The sequence below is a fragment of the Rhinopithecus bieti genome, unplaced genomic scaffold, assembly GCF_001698545.2.
Source record: "Rhinopithecus bieti isolate Rb0 unplaced genomic scaffold, ASM169854v2 scaffold_4553, whole genome shotgun sequence".
In the NCBI taxonomy this organism is placed as follows: domain Eukaryota; kingdom Metazoa; phylum Chordata; class Mammalia; order Primates; family Cercopithecidae; genus Rhinopithecus; species Rhinopithecus bieti.
Genome location: NW_016804694.1, coordinates 4,590,355 through 4,609,940, shown reverse-complemented (window position 1 = coordinate 4,609,940; position 19,586 = coordinate 4,590,355). Strand labels below are relative to the sequence as shown.

Genomic DNA, 19,586 nt, shown 5'->3' with positions numbered 1-19,586 from the left:
CACCCCGCCCTAGCCCCGCCCCCGCCCCGCCGCTTAGTGCCTTCCTTTGGGTCGCGACCAATTAGAGGGAGGAGGCGGGATCCTGGCTGCCGAGGTGCTCACTGGGTAGTGTCCCTAGCTACTGTTGCTAAGACTGTGGGTCGCCGGAGGTGGTGGGAGTTAGTTTTGGCAACCAGGGCCTAAGAGAGGTCAAGGGTCATTGCAGAGCCAGGGAGGAGATGGTGAAGCAGACGATCCAGATATTCGCAAGGGTGAAGCCCCCTGTCCGGAAACACCAACAAGGGGTACGGGCTGGAGCCTCCGGGGCGCCGGCGCGGCGGGCCTCCTGGGCTGGGGTCGGGCGGCACGCGAAGGGGCTGGGCGGAGGTGAGGGGCTTGCTGGCGGGCGCCGAGGCCGCCCGGGATCCCGCACACACTGACCGAGGAGCCCTGCAGCCGCGAAGACCCTCGCACACTGCTGTCCTGCTGTCAGCGACGCGACCGACAGCTAGGCCACTCCCACCTGGCACGGCGCAGACCCGGCACAGAGCCATAGTTTTTTGCACCCAGGCACACGTGTTCACGCGGGGGCAGACTAGCACGTGCGCTTCAACTGCACATAAGCACTTATTGCACCTTTCTGGGAAACTCACGCAGCACCGCACATGCAGACACACTCAAAGGTACGTTTTGGCACTCGGGCAAAACGTGCAAGCAAGAGATGCATGTTTATGTACCTCTGAAATAATACAAATATAGATAGACACAAATGCACAAAGCATACACATATGTAGTACTTTGCACCCAGTGAGGCCTCAGTAACTTGTTGACTCTGTTGTTATTCTCCAACATAAACGTGAACCTTTACATATACTCCTTGTATTAATAGATTTATGCAGATGCTTAAGCATCCCGACCCAAAGAATACGCATGTGTACTTCATTCAGAAACAATTCAATATTTACTAGGTGCTTCCTCTAGTGTGCTAAATTCAGAAAGGTATAAAAAAGGTTAAGACATTGTCCTGACTCTGAGCAATGACACTTTGTATGCCTTTTTTTTTTTTTTTTTTTTTTTTTTTTTTTTTTTTTTTGAGATGGAGTCTTGCTTTGTCACCCAGACTGGAGTGCAGCGGTGCATCTCGTCTTTGGCTCTCTGCAAGCTCCGCCTCCCGGATTCTCGCCGTTCTCCTACCTCAGCCTCTCGAGTAGCTAGGACTACAGGTGCCCGCCACCACGCCCGGCTAATTTGTTGTATTTTTAGTAGAGACGGGGTTTCACCATGTTAGCCAGGATGGTCTCGATCTCCTGATCTCGTGATCCGCCCGCCTCGGCCTCCCAAAGTGCTGGGATTACAGGCGTGAGCCACCGCGCCCGGCACCTTGTGTGCTTCTTAAATGTTTCAAAACATCCTCTCTTCTGCCTAGAAGGGAGCATAGTCATTCTTATGTATCTTGAGAAATGGCCACCTGACAGGTGCTTTACCTGCATTATCTCTCACTCTCAAAAGAACCCTGCAAGGGTGGTGTCATTTTCCTCATTTTACAGATTAAGAAACTGAGTTTCAGGATAAATAATGTGACCAAGGTACCCAGCTGGGGAGTGGCAGAGCTTCAATTTTTTTTTTCAATTTTAGAACATTTGTTTTATTTTTTAAAATTTGCTATACTTTTAAGTCCTAGGGTACATGTGCAGAACGTGTAGGTTTGTTACATAGGTATAGATGTGCCATGTTGGTTTGCTGCACCCATCAATCTGTTATCTACTTTAGGTATTTCTCCTAATGTTATCCCTCCCCTAGCCCCTGACCCAGCAACAGGACCCAGTGTGTGATGTTCCCCTCCCTGTGTGCATGCGTTCTCATTGTTCAACTCCCACTTATGAGTGAGAACATGTGGTGTTTGGTTTTCTGTTCTTGTTTTAGTTTGCTGAGAATGATGGTTTCCAGCTTCATCTGTGTCCCTGCAAATGACATGAACTCATCTTTTTTTATGGCTGCATAGTATTCTATAGTGTATATGTGCCACATTACTCTATCACTGATGGACATTTGGGTTGGTTCCATATCTTTGCTATTGTGAACAGCAGAGCTGTAATTTTAATTAAGGATTTTTGATTTCAAAGCTGTCTCCTTTGCAGAAACCTTTTTTGCCCCCCAAAGTGAAAATTTAGGTAAGGGCAATTTGGATCATATTTGTGAATATATGGAGTGAACCTATTAATAATGTTGTATTTCTGTTCCATATATATACTGTGTATATGTCTATATGGAACATCATAGCATCTCATGATTAACCATTTGCCTCATATAATTTATGTATTTAGAATAGGAATAAAACAATGTAGAAAGGACCATGGGTATCTTCCTATTTTCTCTCCTCTAACTAATAATCACTTACATGCATTTCTTTTTAGAGTGCATCATGTGTAAAGAGTGTATTATACATAAGATTTCCCCCCAGATTCTTAGCTTAAACTGTTGAGCTTATCTACATGGACTCAGCAGTCAGAGCCGAGGCTGGGATAAGGTCAAGAGACAGGCCGGGTACGAGGGGGGCTCAGGGAAGTGGATGGAAAGTCTTGTATTTAATATTGAACTTTCTTTTCTCTTAAAATGCAGTGTTTGGATATTTTAATGTACCTCATTTTGTATTTCTTTAGTGAGTCTGTAGAGTGGATTGTTTGATCCTCCAGGAAGTAGTTTTAGGTGTCATATTCTTGGTGTCACATTTTTAGGTGCCCCCCCCCACACAAAGAGAATTGGAATGAATAAATATTGAAGTAGTATATCCCTATTCTCCCTTAAAAACCCCACATTTTAATGCCATATCTTCTTGTCCACAAAAGATTGGAGAGTTCTCTCTCTGATTAGAAATGCTTTTTGTAGTATTAAATTGAGAGTGACTCAAAGGTATTTTTTTCTTTCTCTTCATTTTATAGCTTCATTACTTTTATTCTTTTATTAGAGTAAAGAATAATAGCACTTGCATTACTTTTATTCTTTAAGGCATCATAAAGTAAATTATAATAACAGATTAATAAAAAGGATATATAAAATGAATCTCTGCTAGTTTTAACAGTGGCAATGCTTTTCATTTGTACAGTGCTTTATACATTTCAAAACATTTTCATATTCATCCTTGCATTTGTTCTGTCTTCTAAAAAAAAACTTCCCTGTCTCAAATAATATTTTTATGACTAAGGATAGAAAGCCAATATTACACTAAACAAGTGACCTGGTTCTAAGGGACTTTTCTTAAGGCCTCAAAGAGTGTCTTAATTGGAGTAGTGGAGGGTCATTAACTGCAGTTAATATTCTTTTCTGTCTGCTGAGCAGAGAAATATAGAATTTTAGAAAATGGGTATAACTCCTCACTCTTGTATGTTTCATGTCTTATACACCCCCTTCACTCACCTGTCTAGCTATAAAACTTTTTTTTTTAATGTAGTGCCCAACAGGATATACTTTTTAAATCTCTCTTGAGAAAACCTAGCCAGAAAGCCTTGAACTTGATGCCATTGCGTTCTACAAATACTTTATTTTATGTAATGACTTTTCTGCATGAGTTCTTCACATTTTAGACGAGAAGTTTCAATAAAATATACTTAGGAAATTATTCAAACTTTCTGGAGATTTAGGTAGGCTTTTACTTGCTTAGGAATATGACTTTTTCCCCATAACCAAGTATCTAAATGGGTCTTAAACAGGAAGTATTGCCTGTTAGAAAGAATTTTATTTCCTGGTAAAAGACAAGAAGTTTTTTTTTTTTTTTTTTTAATCTAATGACTTTTTTTTTTTCCAATGGTGCATTACAAAATACTTCCATTTCCATTACATCACTTGATCCCCACAGCAATCTTGTAAAGGAGGTAATTCTGTTTTCCTCATTTTATGTATAAGGAACCTCAATTCTGAAAGTGGTGGCTGGTCACACAGCTGGTAAATTGAGCTCCGTGTTGGACCCAAGTCTTGGGACAACAAATCTTATGCTTTTATTTATTCTACATGACCTCTTTATAGGCTTGACTCTTAATTTTCCTGGCCAATAAATGATGGAGTAGGAAACCAGGAAGAGAATCAGAGAATTTTACAGTCCTATAGAAGGAATTGGACCAAGGTGAATTATGAGTCCTGGTCCCAGCAGTATGTGTGCTGACTCCTGGGTGCCCCAGAAATAGAGCTCTCCCATAGAGTGGTGATGTACAGCATGAGTTTCAGTTTGCATTGCAGCTGGGATTGAAAGGAATCAGTCATGAGCTGGCCGGCAGAAGGTCCTGTTAGCCCTGCCTTCCAGGAAGGTCGGGGTGGGAGTTTTGAGTGGGAAAGAGGATGACATGCACGAAGAGAATTCCCCTGAGCCTGTTTGCCAGGGAGAGTGAGTGCTCTTGGGCACTGCTCAGGCCCTGCTTCTGCTGACTTGCCTGGCTTACAATAAATGCCTAATAAATAAATAAATAAATAAATAAAAAAAAAAAAAAAAAAAAAAACCCTGTATTTCCATATCAGCTTAGAAAGGCTAAAGGATTTCTCCCAGGTCACTTGCTAATTAGTAGCTGAGCTGGAATGAGAACCTTGAAAATGACATCAAATACATGAATTACATGTATCTTTTGAAGCCACATCTCTCTTATCAAATGCCTGAAAATGTCTCATGGAACCTTAGGCTTCTTTGAACATAACTTGAATTAGAGCATTCTTAGTGAGCTATCTGAGATGGCTCCAAACCTAGTCCTTTTATCTCTGGCATTTTGTAAATGCTCAGAAATGCTTATTGATTGTAGTAAAATGTTAACTCCTGATACATAATACTAAAGCAATATTTAGATAAAATGTTGTTTTCAGGGCCATTAGTTTCTCAATGACAATAATAACAGAGATATTCAAATATACATATTTGAATGTTAGATCATTCAAAGATAATCTGACTTTGATACAGCATTAATTTAGGTTTTACTTCTGGTTCAGTTCCATATATTTGTCTGAATCTACACACAGTTCAAAGAGAAAAATTATTCAAATTATATGATATTATGACTTTTTAATCTTAAGACTATAATTTTCATATCATTACAAGTCATAATAACATGGTCATAGTTCAAGCCATAATTTCACCATTTTATATCCATTTGTTGTCTTCACATTTGCAGATTTATTCCATAGATGAAGATGAAAAATTAATACCTAGCTTGGAAATTATCTTACCACGTGATTTGGCAGATGGGTTTGTGAATAATAAGCGAGAAAGCTACAAATTTAAGTAAGTTTTTCTTTCTCCCTTTTCATTTCCGTTTCATTATTGAACTACTGTACTATATTAATATTCACTGTGAAATAATTAGCACCATTTCTTGTGGAAAATGTAATGCAGCTCTTTGTCTCACCTAGTAGATTGAACTCAAGTTGTCTTTTCACTGCTGTGCCCAAGGTAAAAAACAATGTGTATTTCTTTCTTTTTTTTTTTTTTTTTTTGAGACAGTCTCGCTTTGTCTCCAGGCTTGAGTGCAGTGGTGCGATCTCGGCTCACTGCAACCTCTGCCTCCTGGGTTCAAGCGATTTTCCTGCCTCAGCTTTCTGAGTAGCTGGGATTACGGGCACACGCCACCACACCTGGCTAATTTTTGTATTGTTGGTAGAGACGGGGTTTCACCATGTTGGCTAGGATGGTCTCGATCTTTTGACTTCGTGATCCACCTGCCTCGGCCTCCCAAAGTGCTGGGATTACAAGTGTGAGCCACCGCACCCAGCCAATAATGTGTATTTCTATATCTGAGATTGTATTCCAAGATTCCAGCCTTTCTTTACTACCTCTGTTTATCTAGTATTTTCCTACTCAACCCACTATAGTTTAGCACTTACAGAAAGTTCCAATGCATGATTAAACTTCACTGAAGGTAGGAACTTACAGTATCATTTGTGTGCTGTGTAGGTAAGCCTTCTTTATAATATATATGATATTTAGACCTCATATGCACATATGTATACTCTATATCTGTACTGTCCAATATAATAGCCACAAGCCACATGTGGTTCTTGAACACTTGAAGTATGTTCAGCCCAAATTGAGATGTGCTGTAAAGTATAAAACATACGAAGGGGCCGGGCACGGTGGCTCACGCACACCTCTAATCCCAGCACTTTGGGAGGCCGAGGCGGGCGGATGACCTGAGGTCAGGAGTTTGAGATCAGCCTCAACATGGAGAAACTCTGTCTCTACTAAAATACAAAATTAGCCAGGCATGGTGGTGCATGCCTGTAATCCCAGCTGCTTGGGAGGCTGAGGCAAGAGAATTGCTTGAACCCAGGAGGCAGAGGTTGCGGTGAGCCGAGATCGCGCCATTGCACTCCAGCCTGGGCAACAAGAGCAGAACTCCATCTCAAAAAAAAAAAGAAGGATTTTGGAAGACTTAGCCTGAAGAAAAAAGAATGTAAAATATCTCAAGACTTTTTTCATATTGATTATTTACTGAAATTGTAACATTTTGGTACATGAAACTTCCAACTTTGGTTAAAAGNACACTTGAAGTATGTTCAGCCCAAATTGAGATGTGCTGTAAAGTATAAAACATACGAAGGGGCCGGGCACGGTGGCTCACGCACACCTCTAATCCCAGCACTTTGGGAGGCCGAGGCGGGCGGATGACCTGAGGTCAGGAGTTTGAGATCAGCCTCAACATGGAGAAACTCTGTCTCTACTAAAAATACAAAATTAGCCAGGCATGGTGGTGCATGCCTGTAATCCCAGCTGCTTGGGAGGCTGAGGCAGGAGAATTGCTTGAACCCAGGAGGCAGAGGTTGCGGTGAGCCGAGATCGCGCCATTGCACTCCAGCCTGGGCAACAAGAGCAGAACTCCATCTCAAAAAAAAAAAAGAAGGATTTTGGAAGACTTAGCCTGAAGAAAAAAGAATGTAAAATATCTCAAGACTTTTTTCATATTGATTATTTACTGAAATTGTAACATTTTGGTACATGAAACTTCCAACTTTGGTTAAAAGTATATTATTAAATTAATTTCAGCCATTTCTTTTAGTTTCTTAAAGTTGTATTAATTTTATTTTAAATTTAAAGATGGGGTCCTGCTCTGTCTCCCAGGCTGGAGGGCAGTGGTGGACTCATATTTCACTGTGGCCTTCAACTGCTGGGCTCCAGTGATTCTCCCACCTTAGCCTCCTGAATAGCTGGAACTGCCGGCATGCACCACCATGCCCAACTAACCTTTTTGCTTTTTAAAAAATGTGGCCAGTAGAAAATTTTAAATTACATATGCTCTCACTCTGATGAATGCCATTATATTTCTCTTGGGCAGTGCTGAACTGTACTGGCTCATTTGAAAAATACCAAACAGCTACCCTTGGATGGTCATCAGTGCCTTTGGTCTGAATACTCCTTTAGTAGCTAGGTCTTGAATTTAGGGATTATAGCTATTTCACATTCTCTTTATTCTCCATTTTCAGATTAATCTATTTCTTTTAATCTCCACTTTTGATTTCTGGAGAAGTTTGAGCCCAAATTAAATCCATCTTTGATCTCTGGCCCAAACTTTGGTGATGGATTTCTGGATCCTGCTGAAAGAATCCTAATTGTTCTCTTCAATGTATCTTTAGACTGTTTCACAAAGGTCTGTTTTGAGACTATTCCTGCCTTTGCCCTTTTGGATAAAACTATCCCAGATTTTGTTGTTGTTGTTGTTCCTCTCTCTCTTTCTCTCTTTTTATTTTAAAATTCTTTTATTTTTTTTTTGAGACAGAGTCTTGCTCTGTTGCCCAGGCTGGAGTGCAATGGCGCCATCTTGGCTCCCTGTATCCTCTGCCTCCCGGATTCAAGCAATTCTCCTGCTTCAGCCTCCCAAGTAACTGGGATTACAGGCGCCTGCCACCATGCCCAGCTAATTTTTGTATTTTTAGTAGAGATAGGGTTTCGCCATGTGGACCAGGCTGGTCTTGAACTTCTGATCTCAAAGTGCTGGGATTACAGGCATGAGCCATCGCATCTGGCCTTTGTCTTTTTAAATTCTTATTTGCTTTTTTTGTTGTCCCATAAAGAATTCTCCTTGGTCTTCATAACTCTACTTTTTGCCTTTCATATATAATATACATCTCTCCCTCCACTTCCACCTCATTTTCTTATTGTGTCTTCTCTTACATAAGTACAAGTAGGCCTCACTAACCTGTTGTTGCCTAGTGGGGCAGTCCTTACCTTGTCTTTGTGTCTCCCCCTTGTCTTTCATTATATCCTTTAAGGAATAGCCCTATAACCTGTGCTTTTCTTCTTCTTTCTTTCTTTTTTGTTTTGTTTTTGAGACACGGTTTCACTCTGTCACCCAGGCTGGAGTGGAGTAGTACAATCTCAGTTCACTGCAGCTCTGACCTTCAGGGCTCAGGTGATTCTCCCACCTCAACCTATAGTGAGACTACAGGTGTGCACCACATCTAGCTAATTTTTTTTTGGGTGGAGACTGGGTTTTACCATGTTGCCCAGGCTGGTCTTGAACTCCTGGGCTCAAGCGATCTGACCCTCCTTGGCCTCCCAAAGTGCTGGGATTACAGGTGTGAGACATCGCGCCTGGCCCCTGCTTTGCTTTTTCTGAAGAGGACATTCTCCCGCTGATATAAGCATGCTACATACCTTCATAATTGTGACTTGTTACCAGCTGGCCTAGGCCAAAATCTATTACATAAAACAACAGTTTGCTGAAATATTTTATTCAGCATGATTCCATTTTATTGATAAGAACAGTTTACTATGTCTTTATCTATGGACCCTTTCCAAAGTATTCTTTTTTTTTTTGAGATGGAGTCTCGCTGTGTCACCCAGGCTGGAGTGCAGTGGCGCAATCTTGGCTCACTGCAACCTCCGCTTCCCAGGTTCAAGCAATTCTCCTGCCTCATCCTGAGTAGCTGGGACTACAGGCATGCACCACCACACCCAGCTAATGTTGTTTACATTTTTAGTAGAGCCAGGGTTTCACCACCTTGGCCAGGATGGTCTCGAACTCCTGACCTCACATGATCCGCCTGCCTCGGCCTCCCAAAGTGTTGGGATGACAGGCGTGAGCCACTGCACCCAGCTACAAAGTATTCTTTAAATTACATAGATACAAACAGAGTGAAATTGTTGAAAAAGCACCTTTGGCTTATTTTAAATCTCTGAATTGAAAATATTGGTTTTAATATTCAAAATTAAAATTAATAAAATATCCAACTTACACATATGTTCAGACATAAATATTTAAGCATTTTAAAGGCTGTTTTCCCCCAAGAACATTTATTCAACCAATCAATACTTATTGGCTACCCACTGTGAGCTGTTTTAATTACTAGGAATACGGCAGGGAACACAACAAAGTTCCTGCGCTTAGGAAGCTTACATTTTAGTGGGAGGAGACAGAGGAGAAGATCAGTAAGCAACATGTATATCAGAAGGTGCTATGTGCCATGGAGAAAAGTGTGACAAAGAAGCTGGGATGACGCGGGGCGAAGGAGAGGAATGGTTGCAACAGTTAGTAGGTCAGGGAAGGCATACAGTAAAGGAACATTTTAGCAAAGACTTGATGGAGGTGAGGAAGCTAGCCATTCAAGTATCTAAGGGATGAGACTTTCAGGCCAAGGGAATAGCAAGAGTGAAATCCCTAATGGGGAGAATGCCTGGCATCTTTGAGAAAACGTGATCTATGTGGCTGGAGTAGAGTAAGCAAGAGGTAGAGGGGAGTAAGCAAGAGGTAGAGGGGAGTAAGCAAGAGGTAGACGGGAGTAAGCATGAGTAGAGTAAGCATGAGGAGTAGAGTAAGCATGAGGCAGCAGAATGGCCAGATCACATAGAGCCCTATAAGTCACTGTGAGGACTCCAACTTTTCCCCCAAAGTGCCATGAGAAGGCAATGGAGGGCTTTGAGCAGAAGAATGAAATTATCTCACTTATGTTTTAGCAGGATCCCTCTTATTGACATGGCTGGAAGTTAGCAGGATCCCTCTTATTGACATGTGGAAAGCAGGCTGGAAGGGGGAAAAGGAGACTAGTTAGACTATTGCAAGAGAGACCAGGCAAGAAATTATGGTAGCGTGGACCAAGGTGGTAACAGTGGAAATGTTGAGAAATAATTGAATTCTGGATGTGTTGTGAAGGTCTCAGCTGACAGAGTTTGCTGATGGATTGGACATAGAGTGTATGTAGAAACAGAGGAGTCAAGCAGATCCTAATGGTTTTGGACTGAACATTTAGAGGGATAGAGCTGTTGTTTTCTGGGACGAGGAAGAGCACAGGAAGTGCACCATTCTTTAGGGTGGGAAGAAGTCAGCATATGCTGAGTTTGAAATGGAGTTTAGAAAAAGCCTTCTCAAGTTCCTAACAAATGAAAGGACCTCCTAAGAATCAGGAAACTTAAGTTATATCACAAGGAATATTATTGATGAGCTCTAAGACTCTGAGTAATTACTTTATCTCTGTGGATCTCGATTTCTTCCTCTGTTAATCATTAGACTGAACGCGTTAAAATCCCTTCTAACTCCGTGATTCTATTGTGCTCTTCCGTGGTTTTCAGAAGACAGCTGACCAAAATGCCTTTTCAGATTACTATGCAACTACATTGTATAAAATGCAATATTTTGGGATGATGACATTTGATGTTTAATATACCATTAATGGTTTATTGTAAACTTGGGTGCTAAAATCGTTCTCTAAAATGTGTGGGGAAAAGTCAGTAAAAAGAGAGATCTGGATTGCTTGTGTTTCTACCACCTGTTATTTTAAATAGTGGAGGGTGTCATTTTTCCCCAGGGAATTCAATATGCTTTATAGATATTATACTAAAATTACATTTTAGTTTAATTTAAATCTTGTTAGAAGTGACTGGTACATGGTAGGCCCTCAGTATGTGTTTGTGGAATGAATAGATGAATTAGAAATGAACATGCTATCATTACTTTTACACAAGGTACCTTTCAGAAGATATTCTGTATGTGACTCACTGCCTTCTTTAAAACTTCTGCCATCTCTTTTATTTACATGGTAGTAGCTATAATTACTCTTTTTTAAGGAAATGGGGTAGAAAATGGCTAATTGATTCACCCAGTCATCACCCATTTGATAAAAGAAGTGAACCAGCCTTATCATAATTCTCAAAAGCTGAGAATATGTGCTCAGACCTCATACTACACAGTGCTCTGAAGAGCAGTTCAGCAGCTATGTATTATGTTGACCTCTGTGTTATGTTGGTGTTCATATCTGAAGCTGTGATACGTCTGTAGAGTTCGAGAAGCAGTCTGGACACACTAAACAGTAAATATTACTGTCTAAAACACAATCTTCCCTGCTAAATGACATACTAGCCAGACTGCCTTAGATTATCTCTTTGTATGGTTCATTGTTTGCTTCTCTAAAATGGAGGCAAGTCAGCTGTCTCTACTAAACTCTGTCTCTACTAAAAATACAAAAATTAGCCAGGCGTGGTGGCATGCCTATTATCCCAGCTACTCGGGAGGCTGAGGCAGGAGAATCGCTTGAACCTGGGAGGCAGAGGTTGCAGTGAGCCGAGATCACGCCACTGCACTCCAGCCTGGGTGACAGAGTGAGACTCCATCTGAAAAAAAAAAAAAATAGATTCTGTGTCTTCTACCCCAAGTGTTCCACTGGGCTTGTAATCCAGTACTAAGCTAAGTCAGAGTAGCATTGCAAGAAGAGTGAAATTGACACCATACCTCCACCCCCTTCCCCTAAGCCATTGCCAATCTGATTAAACCTTCTCTATGCAGGACAGGTTTATCTTAATTTACTTTTTGACTTTTGACTCATGGTCAACAAAATGAAACAAAACCATCCTGAGAATTAAATGGTTGATGTTAGGATACAGCACCAAATTAGTGGAAAAATAAACTTTAGTTCAAAATACTAAAACTAAGTTCAATAGTCATACAATTCACAGTTGCATTCTTTTCTCCCAGGTCAGACAGCAGAAGTTCCTTGGCAGTTTACATCCTGTTCTTGGATTTCCATTTCATGCAGCTATCTAGTTTTGAATTTCTTGCCAATTGTAGACACTGTCCCTCTTGAGAGCTAAAAAGCACACAATTTGTTATTTGGTTCAAAGCTGCTGCAGCTTTTCAGAGGGATTTATTGTGCAGATCTTGTCAAAGCAATACTGTTTACCCACCATTTGTATACAGGAGTACAACAGCACAGTGTGGTTGAGACTACAGGGCAAACATTGTGCTAAGTTAGGTAAACCCAGTGATGTAAATATGGGGTAATTTATAAAGCTTTAAGAAAAACAAGGTTTATTAATCCAGTAGTGTTTGGAGGTGCAGCTTTTAAATAATTACTGTTTTCACATTGCAGATTTCAAAGAATTTTGATCAGGATGCAAACCAAGAGACCATTTTTGAAAACATTGCCAAACCAGTTGCTGGGAGGTAGGATTTCCCATATTTTGTTCAGTGGGCTCGTGGCTTTTCATGTTGTCTTCAATTCTCAGATAACTGTGGTAGTGTGCTTAAGTATATGAATTATATACTTAGGCTGCAGGACATGTAATGATGATAGCATTAATACCTTCTGTTCCTATAACCATTTGTTTTAGATTTAGATTCTGAGTCTCAAAACAAAACAAAATAACACAGTGAGATAGACTAGCTATTGTTACTCCTATCTGTAAAGATATATAAACCGAGGATCACAGAAATGAAGTGACACTCCTCAGGGTTGCATGGGTAGTGGTGGCAGAGTCCTAGACGATTTTTGGACTGCTAAGTTCAGCGTTCTTTCCTCAGTACAGTACAGTACTTCAAACATACAGTTAGATGGACAAAGGATAAGGTATGGGTGGTACCTGGGAGGCTGCCTAATGATACTGGCCCTGCTCTACCTCAGTGTCATTTCAAAGCTTGGCCCTTTGCTTTAATATATCTAGATAATTCCAGGCTGCTGACTACTAGAACCAAACTCACATGAGAGTACCAAATAAATCAGAGTGCCAATTTATTAATATGTATTGGCAGTCTCCTAGGGACTAAGACACTCAAGCTCTTTGATAAGCACACAGTCCTCTTATAGGGAATCCATTTAGAAAACTACTGCTAACAAGCTTGCTTTCTGATCTGAAATCATTTGGATGATGCTAATGACCTAATGATAATCCCAAGATATATTCATCGTTACAGTTAAATAATGAAAATTATACCTGCTAAATGAACCCAGTTTTCAAGTCTACTCATCAGTACACCCTTTTTAGTGGACATTGCTGAGAACACGTTGCTACATTATGTCTCTCAAACTCCTGTTTTATGAATCCTATGCAAACCAAGCCCTTCTTTTTTTTAATACAGCCTTCCTTCATTAGGTAACCTACAATCAAGTAGGCTTAAGCTATTTTAGAGTTATAATCACAATCCAATAACACCTCTTTAGATAAAATTCAAGTCTCCTTGATTAGATGTCAAACATTTCTGAAATTCCCATCTTTTTAGCAATCATTTGGGTTGTGTCATTTTTCAGATAGCTAGTTTCATGTGTTTTATTTTTAAACTTCCTAACATCATTCAGGAAGGGAACCTTAAGTTTCTTTTTCATGGATGCCTGGGTTTTCCTTCCGCTACAGACTCTCATCTTGAGCCCACTTTCTCCTCCAGCTACTGCCCTTTTCTTCAGCTTTCCTTTATAGAACATATCTTTGAAATGGCCTACTATATTCACTACTTCAGTTCCTCTCCCAAACCCTGTTCTTATCATGCTTTGGCCTCCACTGCCTCAATGAAATTGTTTTTGTCAAAGTCAACTATGAATTCTATTTGCTAAATTTAATAATGATCATTTCCCAGTCCTCATGCTATTTGATATGTCTGCCATTTTGACACAGTTGATCACTCCATCCTCCACATACTTTCTTCACTTGTCACACTCTCCTGGTTCTCCGTTCCTTCTCAGTTAACTTATGCGGTTTTAATTGTATGCGGTGACCATTTCCTCTTGCTGTTCCCTCTGTCTGGAATTCTCTTCCCTCAGAAATCTGCATGGTTTCTCCCTCAGCAACCTGAAATTTTTGCTCATAGCGGCTTTCTCAGTAAGGCCTTCCTGTAATACCTTATTTAAAATTGCACCTCCGTTACCCTTCCCTATTTGACTTTATTTATTTTAGCACGTGTCACCATCTGACATTTTTTTATGATTATTTTACTTTAAGTTCTAGGGTACATGTGCTCAACGTGCAGGTTTGTTACATAGGTATACATGTGCCATGTTGGTGTGCTGCACTCATTAACTCGTCATTTACATTAAGTATTTCTCCTAATGCTTTTCCTCCCCCTGCCTCCCACCCCATGACAGGCTCTGGGGTGTGATGTTCCCCACTCTGTGTCCAAGTGTTTTCATTGTTCAGTTCCCACCTATGAGTGAGAACACGCGGTATTTGGTTTTCTGTCTTGTGAGACGGGGTTTCACCATGTTGGCCAGGCTCGTCTTGAACTCCTGACCTCGTGATCCACCCACTTTGGCCTCCCAAAGTGTTAGGATGACAGGCGTGAGCCACCGCACCTGGCCCTGACATATTATGCAGTTTAATTCTATATTAGTGTTTGTGTCTGTTTGCCTCCACTAAAACAAAGCTCCATGAAGGCAGGGGCTTTGTTTTATCCACTGATGCGACAAACTCCATGATAACAAGATTTCAAAAATGACAGGCAAGAGCACTTTTATCCAAGCAGCTCAAGTTGGCCCTGGTGGGATTTATCTTTTATCAATAAGAAATATTCCTCTTTATCCTTTCTATTACTTTTCTCCTTGTATTCTTTTTTTTTCCTGAAATTAGTTTTGCTATTTTTTTTTTCTGTCAGCCTTTGTCTTATCTTTCTCCTTCTCCTAGTTCAACTGCCTTGTGACATTTTGTTTTTAAGAATGGGCCTGATAAATAAAATATGGCTGCTTTTGCCTTTTTAGCTAAACCCACAGTTTTTGATCTTGAATTAGTTACTTTAACCAGTTTATCTTTATTATGATCACCATAATTTGGAGCTATTCCTCTTATGTTATTTTCTTTCTCCTCTTTTTTGTACTTCCCAATTTTTTTTCCTTTCTTGCTTTTTGTTGGTTTGACTGTTGTTGCTGCCTCCATTTTCTTTCCCAAGTTGTACATTGTACTTCAACAGCTCTAGTTTAAATTCAGATATTTAAACATTTATATTTTTCTCAGTATCAAAAACTTTGTCTCTGCCTCTGTCTCGCTCTCTCTCTCTTCTCTCTAGTCAAGAATGTTAGGATACTTTTACTTTGCCTCTCCTACACCTCTACAACTTTCACTGTGGAGATCAATTGATATTTCTGTCTGAATTATTATTATTAATTTTTATTAACATTTATTTTAATTATCTCAAAGTTATACTATTTCTTTGTCACTGTTTCTTGTATTTGTGTCTAATTCTTAGATTCCTTTTGGTAATCATCCTCTAATAACCTCTTAGAAAAAATTCAGGACTGGGGAACTTTCTGAAGTCTTTCCTTTCCCTTCACAGTTAAATGAGCCCAGGAGTTCAAGATCAGCCTGGGCAACATATTTAGATTTTTGTCTCTATAAATAATCTTAAAAATCAGCTGGGCGTGGTGGTGCATGCCTATAGTTCCAAGTATTCAAGAGGTTCAGGTGGGAGAATCACTTAAGCCCAGCAGGTTGAGGCTGCTCTACCCGGCCATTTGACTGGGTATAGCACTCTACGCTAACAGTTCCTTCCTCTCAAAGCTGTGAAGACACTGCTTCATTGTCTCTTTGCATACAGGGTTGTTGAAAACATGTCCGTGCCGATCTGATTCTTATTTCTTTTAGACATAACTTTTGTTTTACTTTCCAGGTGTTTCTAGGATTTTTTTCTTTTCTTGTTTTTATGAAATTTGATATTAATGAGTCTAGGTATGGATATTTTTTTCATGTATTCTTATCTCTCAGTCAGCTATTTCAATCTGAAAACTCAAGTTCAAGGGTCATCACATGGACCTTTTCTTTGGTAGTTAAAAAAAAGTTCTTCCTTTTTTTAAAAGTAATCTCATTTTATTTATTTATGTATTATTTAATTATTTAATTTTTATTTTTTGAGACATAGTCTCATTCTGTTGCCCAGGCTGGAGTGCAGTGGCGTGATCACAGCTCACTGCAGCCTTGACCTGCTAGACTTAAACAATCCTCCTGCCTCAAGGCCTCTCAAGTAGTTGAAATTACACATGCATGCTACCACACTCAGCTCATTTTTTAAATTTGTCATAGAGATGGGGTCTCAGATTGGTCTCAAACTCCTGGGTTCAGGAGATCTTCCTGCCTCGGCCTCCCAAAGTGCTAGGATTCCAGGCATGAGCCACTGTGTCCAGCCAAAAAAAAAACCAACATATCTTATTCTTTCTTTCTGGACCTTGCAATCCTATCCTTCAAATATTACAACTTCCCATTCATAGTTCTCCTCTCTTTGCCCTGTGCTTCTGAATTCTGCAAGAATTTGTCAGCACAGATTCCAGCATGGTAATTTGCTTTTCAGTTCATGTGAATTCTTCTTTATCCCTCTAAATTTTTTAATTTTACTATTTTATTTTCATTTCTAGGAAATGAAAAGTCTATTCTTGCTTGTGAATGTGGTATCCCCTTTCCCTCTGAAGAGAATGATCTTCTTTTGAAACATTGGGTTGTTTTGTTTTTTTCTGTCTTCTTTTTCTTTATGTGCATGTCCTTCTGATGAGTTTGGTGCCTTGCTTTCCTGGTGCAGATTTCCCTCAGATATTGGTGATTCTTAGTCGTGGGCTTATCCCCGTCATTTGAGGATGCTGTTGTCTGTTTGAGCACACCGTTTCTGTTCACTGTGGCCTACCCTTATGTCTATGGGGAAGGGATGGCATGTGCTGAGGGCATGGCGTGCTTATTTGCTAGGCGTGAGGCCGTCTTTCCTCCATGGTGCTAGGAGTCTCTCACTGTCCCTAATCCAAGCTTCTACTCTGCAGAAACATGTACTGCAACAGTGAATAGACAGACAGGGGCAGATTCACATTTTCTTCTCATTCATCTCTGTAGGAGAGGGTTGTTAAGCAAATTGACTTATTTAAGAGCCTGGGGAGGGAATCACTTTTTTCATTGACTTTAAATATACTGTATATAGTATGTTTCTATTTTATGCAAGTTTAAATTGTGTGACTTTGAAATGGTAAAACATAAAATACTAATAACATAAAGTGTCATTTATGCACAATATTTAAATTAATATATCCCCATACATTGAAAATCAAATTTTTAAGAATTACATAATTTGGCAGGCCTTTGAATGGAGACTGTACCACTTTAGATATTAAACAGAAATGTCTGCTATTCCTAGTGAAGATTAACCTTCAAGAACACATTTGCAACATACAATGTGACCACTTTAAACAAGCCCTTTAAAGTTATTCTACTGGGTTAACACACTGTAGCTTAATTCTGGTTACTGTATGCAATTAAGGCTAAATAAAACTAATCACATTTCTTTCCAAAATTCTGTAATTCAGGAATCTCACCAATTTAGACATCTTTTCTACTTAGTCCAAGCCAGTGATATTATGTGCATGACTATATAGCAGGGGTCCCCAAAGCCTGAGGCCACGTGCCAGTACCAGTCTGTGGCCTGTTAGGAACTGGGTCACACAGTAGAAGGTGAGTGGTGGTGGAGGGAGCATTACTGCCTGAGCTCCACCTCCTGTCAGATCAGCTGTGGCATTAGATTCAGATAGGAGCACAAACACTATTGTGAACTGTGCATGTGAGCAATCTAGGTTACACACTCCTTATGAGAATCTCACTATGCCTGATGATCTGAGGTGAAACAGTTTCATCCCAAAACCATTCCTCCAACAACACACAATTATTTGGTGCAAAAATTGTCTTCCACGAAACCAGTCCCTGGTGCCAAAAAGAGTGGAGACCAAAGCTGTATAGGATTGCATGTATGAGGAGAAATAGTAAAGCTTGAACTTTGTATCATTGGAAATAAATGTGGTTATTTATTATTTAGTACATTTCCACTAGGAAGTGCTTCATGATGATGCGTCTTCTAATCTTAGATGTCTTTGAAATCTATCTTGGGTTGATTAGTAACGTGTAAAAACTACCTTTTGTCATCTGAATTTTGCTCATTAATTTCTGGGTGAATTTTTTGAATAAATTTCTTTTATGTAAGATTTAAGAAGTCCACAAATGTCTATGTTATTGCAGTATGCAAAAGAGTGTCTTGTTTTATTTGTCTTTTTATCTGGTGTTATGCTTCTCAAACTGAAGTGTGTCAATCTCTGGAATATGTGGTAGTCTATCAGAGAATACCTGAAGCTTCAAGCAAAAATAGTACATTATCCTTGAGTGACAATTTCATTCAAAGACTTAGGGAGGAAAACTGTGAAGTCTAGACATTTATGAGGTCTTATCACACATCTGCAAGTTTGCAGAATTTCAATTTTCTAGTTGAGCCGATCTATGTTTTACCTAAAAGCCTGGGGTGTAGGAAATTTACTTTATGTGCAGTGAGTAATTCTGCAAAAATTTGGAAATTCACTGTTTTGTAACAACATGATGGTTTGACCAAAATGAATAGAATGTGCACTGGCAGGAGGACTGGCTATGCTATGACACAGTCCCCGTAGCTGGTGCTGAACAGCTAAGGCGCCTACACTACAATAAGGCCAATGAGGTTGGCTTTTGGAAAGCTATTAGTCATTGTGAGCCACCACTTGTTAACCTTTGATTTCACCAGTGATGAACAATATCAGGAGCTGCCTTTCAATTTATAGTAAGAAGATTTCTCTTTTCCTTCACTCTCTTCTTACTATAAAGAGACAGCTGCCCTCTCAGATTTGGAAAAAGATGTGCTTGACTACTTTTGCACATGTGCTCTTGCTGGGTGGGAGGCCAAGGCTTGATGCAGGGGATTTTCTCATGGCAGGGGGCAGTACCACACTCTCAGTCGCACCAGGGTCATTGCCCAGCAGGACTTTTACCTGTTGCTCTTTAGGAAACAGGCTTTACTGATAATGCTGTGGGTTGCCTAGCTCACCCAGTTCTGCTAATCCAACCAGAGAAGAGATCCTGCTCTTTCAAGACAAGGAGGCCAGAATAGAGAGAAGAAGGCTCACAAAAGAGGATTAAAAAAAATCTTAGTTATTCACTTCTGTGTACTCATGGTTTTACCTTTTGTGGCTCAAAATATTTGGTATGAAGTCAAATAATCCAATTCTGGCCCTAGCCTGTGACTAACTCCCTATGTGACTTTGGATCAGACATATCACTTCTGAATCAGTTATCCCTTCTGAGAAAGGGGATGCTAATAACACCAAGTTTACAAGGTTGTTTTAAGGATGAAAAGAAACAATGTACTTTACAAGCGTCAGTGCCCTATTCAATGTAAGGGATGAAAAAATTAGAGATCTTTAATTTCTTTGCCACTTAAAAAAACATGCCTAGTGACCTCTGGTTCCAGACCAAGATACAGTAGACACATTTCTCTCTATTCCCCTTACTAAGTACAGCTGAATACTCTGGACGTCATATACAAAGAAACATGACTCTGAAAGTTGAAGAGAAGATAGCCTAGCTAGAGACCTCAGGACCTGAGAAGTGACAGGATGGTGAATCC

At 40.0% G+C, this 19,586-nt stretch overlaps 1 protein-coding gene across 1 annotated transcript in view; it reads left to right on the top strand.

The window, feature by feature from the left end:
* The first annotated feature begins 150 nt into the window (after positions 1-150).
* Positions 151-19,586, top strand: part of KIF6 (kinesin family member 6) — a 381,950-nt gene continuing 362,514 nt past the window's right edge. Inside the window, 3 exon segments of the mRNA XM_017870163.1 lie at positions 151-284; positions 5,127-5,240; positions 12,307-12,380. Of these exon segments, the coding sequence (XP_017725652.1) occupies positions 219-284; positions 5,127-5,240; positions 12,307-12,380 (254 nt within the window). The 5' untranslated portion in view covers positions 151-218.